The sequence below is a fragment of the Ursus arctos genome, unplaced genomic scaffold, assembly GCF_023065955.2.
Source record: "Ursus arctos isolate Adak ecotype North America unplaced genomic scaffold, UrsArc2.0 scaffold_3, whole genome shotgun sequence".
NCBI lineage: Eukaryota > Metazoa > Chordata > Mammalia > Carnivora > Ursidae > Ursus > Ursus arctos.
Genome location: NW_026622985.1, coordinates 9,888,251 through 9,900,610, shown reverse-complemented (window position 1 = coordinate 9,900,610; position 12,360 = coordinate 9,888,251). Strand labels below are relative to the sequence as shown.

The 12,360-nt window shown below is 49.4% G+C and overlaps 1 protein-coding gene across 5 annotated transcripts in view; it reads right to left on the bottom strand.

The window, feature by feature from the left end:
* Positions 1 to 369: 369 nt before the first annotated feature.
* LOC113258015 (cytochrome c oxidase assembly factor 1 homolog) overlaps positions 370 to 12,360 on the bottom strand; it is a 95,409-nt gene continuing 83,418 nt past the window's right edge. For 4 of the 5 annotated variants that reach the window (XM_048212819.2, XM_026502685.4, XM_044385523.3 and 1 more), the window contains exons 3-6: positions 7,966 to 8,065; positions 5,749 to 5,897; positions 1,661 to 1,737; positions 370 to 733 (exon numbers count right to left, since the gene is read on the bottom strand). In XM_048212819.2, the coding sequence (XP_048068776.1) occupies positions 634 to 733; positions 1,661 to 1,737; positions 5,749 to 5,897; positions 7,966 to 8,050 (411 nt within the window). In that variant the 5' untranslated portion in view covers positions 8,051 to 8,065 and the 3' untranslated portion in view covers positions 370 to 633. Of the gene's footprint in view, positions 734 to 1,660; positions 1,738 to 5,748; positions 5,898 to 7,965; positions 8,066 to 10,182; positions 10,235 to 12,360 lie in introns of all 5 variants that reach the window. The other variant, XM_026502694.4, reaches the window with a different exon arrangement.

Genomic DNA, 12,360 nt, shown 5'->3' with positions numbered 1-12,360 from the left:
AAACTACCATTCCTGAGTGAGTTCTGCATATGCTATGTACACATATAAATATTTTAAGCTTCCAAAATGTCTGAATTAAAGCAGTTATTTTGCAAATCTTCCATCAGGCAGACAGTTGGTGACTAAAACAGAAATAAGAAGATAAAACAACAGCAGTGAAGCAAAAAAAAATATTCCAAAGGGATTGAGAATGTTCACAAGCTACTTAGCAACATGAATTCAGGGGAGGGCATTCTAATGTTACAACTGAAGACCTCTTCAGGGCTAGTTAAGTGTTGGTCTTCTCACTGATGGAACTGAAAACCGTGGGGAGGTGGGGGGAGAGGAAAAAGGAAAGATGAGAGCTGGCAAAAATTAACAAACATCTTCTTGATACTGATTCCTTTTATTCCGTACTTTGTTTTTAGACAGTGAATTTTCAAATAGATTCTTATAAATCTATAGTAAAATTTTCATTTCCGATTAAATAAAAAAACCCACAATAGTCGCGGTCAAATTAGAATTATACCAAAATTACCATAGGCCGGCACGTACAATCCCCCCTGTGGCTGGACACCTGGCTCGCAGCCCCGGAGGGCACACGGTGACGACGTAAGGCCGAGTCTGGAGAAAGCGGAGTCTTTTTGATCATCTTTACTCCGTTTTTACTTCATGCTCAGTGTTCCCACTGACCTTGAACAGAGGAATCTGCTGACCGTCCTCAAGCTTTAAGAAGACTTCCTGAAGGCGCCACCTGAGAGAAACCAAAAGAACTGTCTCTCTACTCACGTTCACCAAGGCTAAAGACATGGTCAGGGGGGAAAACAAGGAAGACAGGAAAAAAAAAAAAAAAAGCAGTTGTTTTTTGAATAATGTCTTAAAAGTTTTAACCACTACTGTATATTGGGGCTCTGTTGACATCACGTTTTACCATTGTATTACGGGTTCCCATCGTTTAACCAGCATCACCGTCAAGGCAAGTTGAACAAAGAGTGAATGACAGGTGAATGGAAGGGGCACCAGGAAAGGGACGAAGCAGCTTATTCCCCATTTCCTAATTCACAGCAACCTTCAATTCTTGGCTGGACCTCAGCCAGCTCCTTCATTAAGCCCAGGCTCGGGGGTCAGTGAGCCCAGGGGGAACCAGGTGGGGGCTGCCTGAGGGCTGCCTGCTCCTTTTGTCCTGGAGAATTAAAACACATCTTGGCTAAACAGCAAGCATCTCTGAGAGAGGCTTCCCGAGGGGGAAGCGAGTGAATGTAGCTATTGGCAACCAGACAAGAAAAGCCAATTAATGGGGTGGAGATCTTATATAAAGAATGTGATGAATAATTCTGGAACAGGAACCCATGACTGTATTCATCTGTAACGACCGAGGCAGTGGTGTCAGAAGCTGTAACACAGCATCAACTACCGTAGATCTAGACCACGGTAACTGTAAAGTCCTTCACGGTCAGCAATACGAGGAGAGGACAATTCAGTAGATTGTACTGGATAAAATGTCTGTACGGACCTAAGAGCCAACACACTGGCGTGGTGTCCAGGCTGTGAAACTTTTCAAGCTTCGAAAAACAAACCCCTCTTACTGCACTCATTTCACTACAGATGAAAATGGGAATCGGGATTGTTTCCATCAGAAAGTTCTCCCGCTGCCCCATTCCCACCCACCTTCCCACAATACCTCTGAAAGGGGGCGTCTCTGGATGAGCTGACATGGAGATGGCCCTCTGCCTTGGGTCCAGAGACAGGAATCTTCAACTGGGGGGTTAAAAATGTGAGACACGATTGCAATCACTGTGGTCCTCTAACGAGATGAAAGCTTGATGTTTTCGGAGTGAACCCTAAGAAGTCCAATGATCATTCATAGAACTGGTGGTTTTCTAACTGAGCCTCACTGCAGAATTGACCTGATTTTCCTTCTGGCTCCATCCAAATGTCCTGCCCCTCTTTGGACGGTTTGGTGAGGTCAACGGCAGTCCTCCTAGTTGGCAAAGGGACCTTATGTGCAAACTCAATGCTCTGAGTACTGACACTGATATTCAAAAAGCCACCATTACAAAAGAACGAACTGCAGGAACGTGCAACAACACGAGATCAAAGACAAGCCAAGTGAGAGACCTTACCCGAAACTATATAATGCATGATTTCATGGTCCAGAACAGGATAAACCATGTTGGAAAAAAGTACCAGAAAACGGACAGTCTCTAGAGGGGCTGAGGCATGTGAGAGGACCAGGTAGGAAGAGCATGCGGGACTCCGAGGCGACGTGAACAGCCAACATCGGACGGGGGCTTGAGCTGGACAGGTGTATGCATGTGTTAAAACTCATCAGATAAGAGAGTCAGATTTGTACCTTTCCCTGAATGCAAGTTTTACCTCAAAAAAAAAAAAAAAAAAAGGAAAGAACCATAAACAAATATTAAACTCTGGTTAATGATATGTTGCTTATGTGTTTAAAGCAAGTGCATGGATGCTGGAAAATAATGTGCTCGCGGACGGAGATATGACTACACGAACAGATACGGGGTAAAGCAAGTCGAGTACAACATTATAGTTGACCCTTGAACACGATTTCAAAATCTGCACCTAACTTTTGACTTCCCCAAAACTTAACTACTGATGCCCACTGCTGACGGGAAGCCTGACTGATGGCAGAAAGTCGATGAACACATACTTCGTGCGTTACATGTATGCGACGCTGGATTCTAACGAGAAAGTAAGCTAGAGAATAAAATGGTAAGAGAACCATAAGGAAGAGCAAACGCTGTCCTGTAATGGAAAAAACTCCGTGTGTTCAGTGGGCCCACGCAGTTCAAAGCAGTGTCATTCAAGGGTCAACTCTCATCGTAGAATCCAGGGAGCAGTTACACGGATGCCACAGTGTAAATTCTTTTATCTTTTCTGTAAGTCTGTAACTTTCATAATAAAAGAGGGGGAAAATCCACAGTTTAAAAGGAGGAGCTATGACCAGCAAACGTTTTGGTTCGTTCTTTGACTTCTCCTGAGCTGAGAGATGGCATATCTCCCCCGCCCCACACTGCCACCAAGAGAAAGAACTGCCTGGTGTAGACACACAACCTTTGTGTTTTTTCTCCCTCTTTCAGTGACTGAAACCCACTCTACAGAAGACATGGGTTTTGGAATGGTGGCTGCACACCACACGTGAATAAGCAGTCACCTAGTCACGCTAAGACAGCGCATCAGGGTCCCCCTTTAGCAACAGAGCCACAGCTTTTCTCGGGATGACAAAATTAAGCAACAGGGGCGCCTGGGGAGCTCAGTCGTTAAGCGTCTGCCTTCAGCTCAGGTCATGATCGCAGGGTCCTGGGACCGAGTCCTGCATCGGGCTCCCTGCTCAGCAGGGAGCCTGCTTCTCCCTCTGCTCTCTGCTGCTCCCCCTGCTTATGCTCTCTCTCTGTCTCTCTGTCAAATAAATAAATAAAATCTTTAAAAAACAAAAAAAGGAAAAGAGAAGAAAAAGGTCTTAAAAAATAAAAAAAAAATAAAATAAAATAAAATGAAGCAACAGAGCCCTGCATCTCTGCACTGAGCAGCTAAAAGAAAACAAAAGAAGCAGGACTATGAAGACCAGCGAACGTCAGGGTCAACGTCTGCACTTGAGAGAGCCAAGTCAGCGGGTGCAGAGGCGCCCTGCACACCGGTCTCTTCACCGGCCAGGCCTTGCCGAAGAGCACAGCTGAACATCTGCTAAACCAAAATGCTGGGAGTTACTATTCCGCACATACATTTGGGGAAAAAAATCCTTTGGTGTGACGACTACGTCACGAGCCACTGACCCTTCTTACGTCTGGACAAAATCAATGCACCACGAATGGGGGCCGTGGGACGAAGCAGCACGTGCTGCATACGGGCTTCCTTAGAACAGCTGCTTCGGAGGGAAGCAAGCAAAGAATGCCGAGAAGATGTCACGCACGCTCCGCACACGGAGGAGCGAGAGCCGCTGTGACAGGTGGCTCTGGGGCGGCCGACCTGGAACCCGTCACGGTGGAGCCACGGCGTCGGACACGCAGCCGACCCGAACCCAGCACCACGGCCAGCACCGCCGCGGCTCCGCGAGGGCCCTGGGCTGCACGAAGCCCGGCAGGAAGTCCTCTCGGCACCTCTCGGGCGGTGCCAGATCCCGGGCCCAGGCGAAAGCCGGACCCGACCAGAGGAGCTGCCCCAGCGCGACCACCACAGTGCCCAGCGCTCACGAGGGCACCAGACCACAGAACCGACGCTGCACCCCTGCCCTCGGCAAAGGCGCCCGCAGCCCCCTAAGCGTCAGAGCCGGGCCCCGCGCTCTGTGCTGGAGACACCGTGAGCGGCCGGACCCCATCCGTGGCCTTCCACGTTCTTGTGCTTGCGGGGACCCGGCCAATGCGGACACACGCAGGAGCCATACCACGTGGTGTGAAAGACCTGACGCCATGTGGCACCCAATGGGCACCCGCGATCTGTCTGCCCCTTCCCTTTTCTCCTCCTGGGCTCCTCCTCTCACTTAGTGGTACTGCCACCTTTCCACTCATCCACGTCAGACGCTAAAGCATGACATCTGACCCACCCCCCTCCTGACAGAACCAAGCCACAGCTCTGGTTCGGGCTCTCACCACTGCACACCTGCATGGCCACACTGCCTTCCTAAAGGCAGTCCCCTGTGCCGGGTCCCTGGGTATTGTCAATCAGCACGAATTTACCTTCTTTTAAAGCTAGACCAACTATTTTTATCAAAATCTTGAGCATGAATGGCTTTTGGAAGAAAAAAATCCCAATGAAACTATTCCCATTAAAAAATTAACAAAAACAACAATAACAAAAAATTTTTAAATAACTCACATCAGAGTATCTCACTCTTATCCTTAAAGTCCTTCATGGCTTCTGCTGGCCCCGGAATCAGGTGTGCACACGTCACACGATGACATCACAGCCCTGTAGCCCAGCCCATCCGACCTGCCCGCGCCTCCCCTGGCAGCCTGAACCCCCCCCCCACCCGAGTTCACACCGGCAGGGAGCACAGCCACAGGGAGCACAGCCACAGGGAGCACGGCCACGGGCCTTCACGTTTCTGCTGCTCCTTAGCCTGGCGCGCCTCTGCACAACGACAGCCCAGCTCGCTAACTGCTCCCTCCTGGGCCACGACCACAGCGTCTGCTTCATCCCGTCTGACTTGGAAGTTTTAAACTACAGTCCCCGAAGGCCTTCTGCATGTCTGTATGCCCCACACAGCTTAGAATCATTCTTCTAACTTGACGTGTACTCAAAACCTATTTGTTAAACAGAAGAGTAAGTGCATTTCCTACTCAGGCGAGTTTATCAGCTGAACCAGAAAAGACAAGACATAACTGAGAGAACGGACCGGCATTCCACGGAAGCAATGCAAGTCAAAGAGAATCGAAACTACAGTTTCCAGAGTCGCTCACACTTGAACGAGCCTTGACTGGCTGCAGAGGTCCTTCAAGTTCAAAGCTGAAACTGTGGCACATACCATGGTCGCTTCCCTACAACCCGCAGTTCAAGACGGGGACCCAAGCCAGAACACGCCTTCCCTGCCACGCTGATTCCTCAGAAAGGAGGACGAATAGATGAGAGTAAAGTCATCCATATCGCTTTATGGAAGGTGCTCGGTGATACCTAGCTGCGGCTTTCCTTAGTGAATTTTCTCATCCTGAATCCTTATTCCAGCTTCTCTAAGACTCTCCCCAATGACGGCAGCCCTCTCCCCGGCTTCAACAGGCACCCAGACTGCAGTCTGCAAGGGGAGCACGTTACCTGGGCGTTGACGATGTCCACGAAGTTGGCCCTGTCGATGAGGTGGAGACAGTGGACGTTGAGAGGAGCGCCCAGAGCTTCCAGGGCCTCGGGGTGGCTGTGCAGCTGCTCCAATGCCAGCTGATAATAGGACGTCTTGGTAAAAGCTTCTAAAGGGGAAAGACAGTTCTTACGTTTATTTTTCTTTTTGAAACTAGGTCAGGTAGACTCTCTGTAGAAAGTTAGAGGATACGATTCATGTATAGCATGGGAACAGAAACAAATGTGAAATTTCTGGATGGAAAAACAGGTAGGGAGCATTTACTCTAAGCTCCCCATTTTAGAGAAAGTCAGTCAGTATCTGCGGGATTGTGGCAGATAAACTTAAGCAAGGGACTTGATCTTTCTGTGCCTCCATTTCTCCTTCTCTCATCTCCTGCCTCATGCATTGCCTCGTTTCTTCATCTAAGGGGTTGGCTTGGATATTCTCTAGCTTTCCTTTCAGTCCTAAAGTGCTAGGACTCCATGACTTGCTCGAAGTGACACAGCTCGTCTGCGGCAGAGCTGGGACCAAAATCGAGGACTCCGGACTTCTAAACACTGCTCCCTCCACTAAGATGAAGGTCCTGATAAAGCAGCACAAAATCAGACAGACCACAACTTCAACAACAACAAAGCCCTTGGGCCAAGAAACAGAGACTGAAAATGCTCATTTTTCAAGGTTTATAGATTTAGGGCAACACTTCCTGTAGGTAAAGCTTTTAAACTTCTCTCAGTCTCAGGTACACTTTCTGGCCCAAAGGCTACTAGTAACTCCAGGAAGCATCTCCCTGAAGTTGTAAGGTAGACGGGTTGCCCTCGGGAGAGAGCAAAGATAGAGAGAGCAAAGGTAGGCTTCCCAAGGAGGGCTTTCAGTCTGGCAACAAGAAAGAGCGTCCCTCCTCTAGGCCCAATCCCAGGAATGGAAGGGAAAGACAGCCTAAGCCTGGAGGTACCGGGGAGAATGCTCCCCCTGGGCTGCTTCCCAAGAGTGGGTGAGCAGGGGACTGCAGGTGTGACCAGGTGCCAGCCAAGACAGGAAAAGGAGAAGCAGAAGCTGGGTCCGGAGTTCCACGGTCAGACACTGTTCTCAGTATTTCACGTATCTTACAATTCTCAGGATCTCACAGGTTGTAAGATGCATTGTACGACAACCTCATGCCCCGGCACTGATATTATCCCTCATCACACAGGTGACTGAGGTGAGGAGGGCCCCCCACAAGGCCGCACAGCAGCACCGAGCTTCAGCTGTGTCTACTGGACGACCCCAGCCTCGTAAAAGGGGGAAAGGCCGGCAGTCCTCTGACCCGTAAAATGCATCCATCCCTGCTGTGTCCTGTCCCCATCCCTGAGGCAGAGGGGAGAGGAGCCTGAGGTATTCCGGGCTGAATTGTCCCTGGCAGCGCTCATCGCAGGCCACCTCAAGACTCAGAGCCTTGCGGGCCAACTCTGAGGGAAGGTGGAGAAGGACGTACGCAGAGGACACCGAGCTCTCTCTGCCTGTCTGCTGGCAGGCAGTGAAAACGGCACAGAGGCAGGGTGAGAAGCCAAGCTGGGCAGGCACAAAGGATCTTCAAAGAAAGTCAGTCTAGAAAAAAACTGCTGATGCTTTGCAACCAGTAGCACTGAAATGACCTTCTGCGTCTTGGCTGCCCACAGGAACTGTGGCCTGTCTTTACAAATTCAAATTTGGGTGCAGTGGGGCTGGAAGCGGCTTCTGTCAGCATTTTGCATCCTGGACTCGGCTTTTATTTTCTGCTCTCAGCGGAGTCCCTTGCTCGGGGTCCCCTCCTCGGCTAAATCAATAGCAGAGACCGGCAGGGCAAACAGGCTGACGACACTGGAGAAACAGCCAGCTTTCCCCACCTGTGAGCCATCTGGTGTTCCCCTTCCCTCTCTTCCCGTAATCTCAGAAATCTTAAGGGGTCTCGGGAGTGTGCACTGGAGTGATAGCCCATCTTGCTTTCGACAAAACTTCTGATGCAAACGAAACCTGGTCCTTTTATATGCACGTGTAGGGACCGTAGGATGCGCAGGAAACTAGAGCCAATGGGAATGGGCTCCTGGCTTCTAAAAATAGCCCTCTCCTTCTCTCGCTAATGTGCTGAAAGCATCTCAAGTACCTCCTCTGATGGAGAAGCAGGGCTGAGAGAGTGAGGAGAAAGCCGGCCGGGGCAGCCGGGTTCGCTGGATACTTACTCTGTATAAGGTAATATGTAACGGCGCAGCTCCCGCCTGCCACCACGCTCGCAGAAAAGACCAGTTTCCCCAGAGACCATGGCATTTTGCTTCCTGGAGACTTGAAAACAAAAGACAGGAAGTTATTGTTAAATTCAGGGTTAGGCCAAGGGCCTTTGCCTGCCTGGGCCCCACAGAGAAAGGAAAGCTGACGAGGAAGACGGCAAGGAGGCGAGGCCACCTTCCCTGTTTGCTTCCTTTCAGAAAGCCAGGGCTGCTTCTGGAGCCAAAGCGAAAGGGCCCTCCCGAGAGTGGCCCACATCCAGGACCCAGGCCGTGGGGGCGACGGCTGAGCACAGAGCGAGCATTCAGCCCTGCTGTGTTTCGGGGCAGAACCCAGCCTGCGTGCCAAGTCCTGCGCAGCCAGGACGCACAACCACTTTGTCTCACGCTGGCTGGTAAACAGGAAGCTTCTCGTTTTGTAGCAATGGTTGGTCTGAGGAGCCTACGAATGGGTCGGCGTGGTCACTGGTTGCTTTCTTTCATATTTTGAAAAATGTCCCACCCCCTGGATGAGGAAAATGTGGTCATGACTTTCAGGATGAACGAGCAGATGGAGAGGAACGAGCAGATGGAGAGGAGCCAGCTCAGCCAATTCGGCACACCACACCCACCCTGGCCTGGACTCCTGTCTCCTGGAGGCCTGGGTGGGGCTTGGAGCAGCCCCTGGGCCTAAGGCACCCATCAGCCTCCTTCCTTCCCAGCGGCCATTTCACCACGGCTCACACCGGGCCTGGGCCATTCTGTGAAGCTGTAAGATTCCCGGCCCTAAAACAGAGTAGAACACTGGCTTAGATCCGGGTCACCATTCAAATGCCCACAGGACCACACAAGTCACATAAATGAGAGCAGACACTGAAAAGTGAGGCGCGCATAGCCCAGCCAAGGGACAGCTTCTACCCGGCTCCAGCCGACAATGGTTATGTGGGCCAAATCTGGATGGATCTCCCAGTATTTCAAGAGGTCTTTCACGGGAAACTGTTCTAATTCTAAATGTTGACAACTAAAAAAAAAAAAAAAAAAAAAAAAACCCCAACAAAATGCCTGTGAGTCAGATTCTTTCTGGAAGCTTCCAGTTTGCTTTGACCACACACGCTGCATTAGGGCAGCCTCACGCTGTGAGATTTAGGTAAATTCCTCTGTCTCTGTTGATATTTCTCCAAAAAGAAATGAGATTTTGGACAGAGATGGAAATCCCAGCTTATATAAAAGGAAAGATGAAAAGTGTTTATGTCCCCATTTGAAGATTTAACCTTAGATGTTACGTGCTTCTTTAGGACAAAGCTTTTGATGTGACGTAAAGGGGTCCAAGGCATTGCCGTGCAAGAGAACTGAGCATAATGCTAGTTCCTCCACCGGCTGGACCTGTGAGTCAAGGTATCCATATTTTCACCATCTCCTCCTTTACCTTCTAGAATACAGAGCGTAATAACAACAGTCTGCTTATCACTTCTGAAACGTGCAGGTACGTGAATCCATAAGAAGGCCTGTTGGAGAAAGTTCCTCATGTGGATATTCTTTCAGGGAACTGAGAACCAAACACACCCTCAGACTGGGCCAAAGTTGACCAGTTCTACACTACAATAACATTAAACCGAGATTTATGTATGGAAAGGATTTTCATCAACATATCAAATTAGGGAGGATAAAGATGTAGATCACCCTCGTATTAATTTACTTATATCCAGTTTTATTCAACTAAGAGAAGGCCACCGAAACCCCAGACACATGTCGTAGGGCTGCCGTGACAGTTTTGGCCAGTGCTGGGTAGCGTGTAAGAATATTTATCAAAGATGAGTGTCAGTCAATTATAGCAATGTGATCTGGGAAAAGCCATTTAGTCTCATAATGAAAATGGTCAGAGCATCTCCAAAAAATGCGTGAATCAGATCTTGCTTCATGTGAAGGACAGTTGAGGAGGGTGGGGCAGGGAGCGTGAATCGCGCAGAATTCCCCACAAGGCTGTAGTTTCTTAAGCTGGCAGGAGGCGTGGGGGGAAGTGTCCTGAAACAATGCAGAGAATAGCCACCCATCTCTCACGTGAAGTTACAGTCACAAGTGGACACCAGAGACCAGGAAAAACACACAACTGTTGGGGGAGCAACTCGCATCTACCGCCTAACTTGAGAACAGTCTGGTGGGTTCTAATGGGGAACACAGCCCCAGAATATTCATTACCTTGGCCACTCCACAGCACAGCTTTCTTGAAAATCATCAAAGGAAAGGTGCTCTGCAATTAGATGAGGATCTTACATTAAAGTCACTTTCCACACCCAATTCTCTCTGATTTCCAGTTTTAGCCAAGATTTATTACCAAGCCAAGCCTTGCAACATGAACGAGTTAGGTTTCAGTTTCAAAACAAGCCTTGCCTATAAAGGGCCCTGGTTTCGCCCCTTTCTCTTCTGCCATGTTAAGAAGCGACAACAAAGCCTGCTGGTTTCCTGCGTGTGTGCTACTATCTCTTGCAGCAATCAGAAAACTGGTGGGGGAGGGGCAGGACCTGCGACAGGCGTTTGACCACAGCGCGGGTAAGCCCGGGCCCAGGCAGCCGCCCACCAGAATGAGACGTTATCCACAGAAGCTGTGCACCATGAATGACAGACAGTTTCTCAGGGTTAAAAGGAAACAACAGTGCATTAAGTGCACACACAGACTTCAATAATGATAACAGGTAACAAATCTCTCTCGCTATCAGGTGCGTGGCACCTGTATTCTAAGCACTATACATACAATACTTCATTTAATTCTCCCAATCACCACATGAAGTAGGAACTACTGTTATCATCCCCATTTTACAGATCAGGAAACTGAGGCACAGAGAGGTGAAGGAGAACTGGGATTCAGACCCAGGCAGCCTGGCCCAGGATCTGTGCTCTTAACCACCATGATACACTGACTTGAAGATGCCTGCTGATTTCGGAAATACTGAAACGTAAAAAAATAAATATGTCTCTGAATATATTCATAATGTTCAGTGCACGAAGGGCTTCTCATATATGCCTTTCCCGCTATCTTTCGTGGTAAGAACATGGCACGTACTTGTACTTTCACTCTTTCTTTTGTTTAGCAAATGGCTGCTGAGGGCCTGCTCTGGTCGGACAAGCAGCAGTGAGGGGACTCTGGACGAGTCACAAAAGGGCCTCAAATACAACTGTGCGGGTCAGGACAGCACAGTCCTCGCAGGCTGCCATTTCCAGGTGAAACATCCTAGACTCCTATTGATTAAGACAGTTTTCCAACAGTTGGAAGTTTGAGAAAGTGACTTGAGGAAGGGAGGGTGCCTTTTTACTAATTTGCACAGAGGTGCGGAGAGGCGAGCCACAGCCTGGTCAGTCAACCAGAGATGTGCACCAGGAGAGGAAGGGACATCCGGGAAGCGTCGACTCTGCCTGGAGGGAATCAGCAAAGCTTGCACAGAGAAAATCGACTCAGCAGAGAAAGCAGGGAGACAGGCTTCAGATCAGTAGAAATGGAGAGCAAAGGCCCAGCAGCGAAAAAGAGAGAGAGAGAGAGAGAGAAAGCTACAGAAGTACAGGGGAGTGGGAGCGGCTTGAGCCACAGGACGTTAGGTGGGGAAACAGAGGCAGTTCCTGCTAAGAGAGGCCATCACCCTGAGCTGCTGGGCTCTAGTCCGCAGACGAGGGGCTGCAGACAGGGGAGCAGCGACGCAGCAGGACCGGTCAGAAGACCTATGACAGAGAGTGAAGCCCAGAGCTCACACTGAGGGAGGAAGAGTGTATCAAAAGGGCGGTTTCTTAAAATATTTATTTACTAATTGGTACATGAGGTCATCCTCAAAAGGACGACAGGGCTAACAAGGATGCATATTTTAGAAGAAGAGAAAAAAACTGAATGAGAAAACGAAGCCAAATAGAAAATAATTTTAAGAAAAGAAATGCAGCTGCGGTACAGTTAGTACACAAAATCACACCCTCTGCCGACCACACAAAGCCTGAGCAAGCTCTCTCCCACACGCGCTCAGCAATGGGGCCTCTGAAGTGGCTCGTATTGCACACGACATCCCCAGAACTTTTTTTGAGAAGTTCACAACGTCCAAAGAACTACTTTTTTTTTTTTTATAACATCCCACAATAAAAGCCACAATCACGGTCCAAGAAAAAATAGAACGAAGTGGCCAAAACAGCGAGGCCTGAGTGGGGAGCTCTGATGGGCTGCCTTGCCTCAAAGGAGAACCGAGACGGTCACGACTGACCTGGTGTGTGTGTGTGAAAGTGAGGTGAGGGGTTTGGGAGTGGGGGTGGGGGGGACCGGGGACTCAGGCCCTGCGCCTTTTCACTCAGCTTCAGTTTACTTGCCTCATCAGCTGTCTTGAAGAAAGTGTTCAGCAGCCCCCA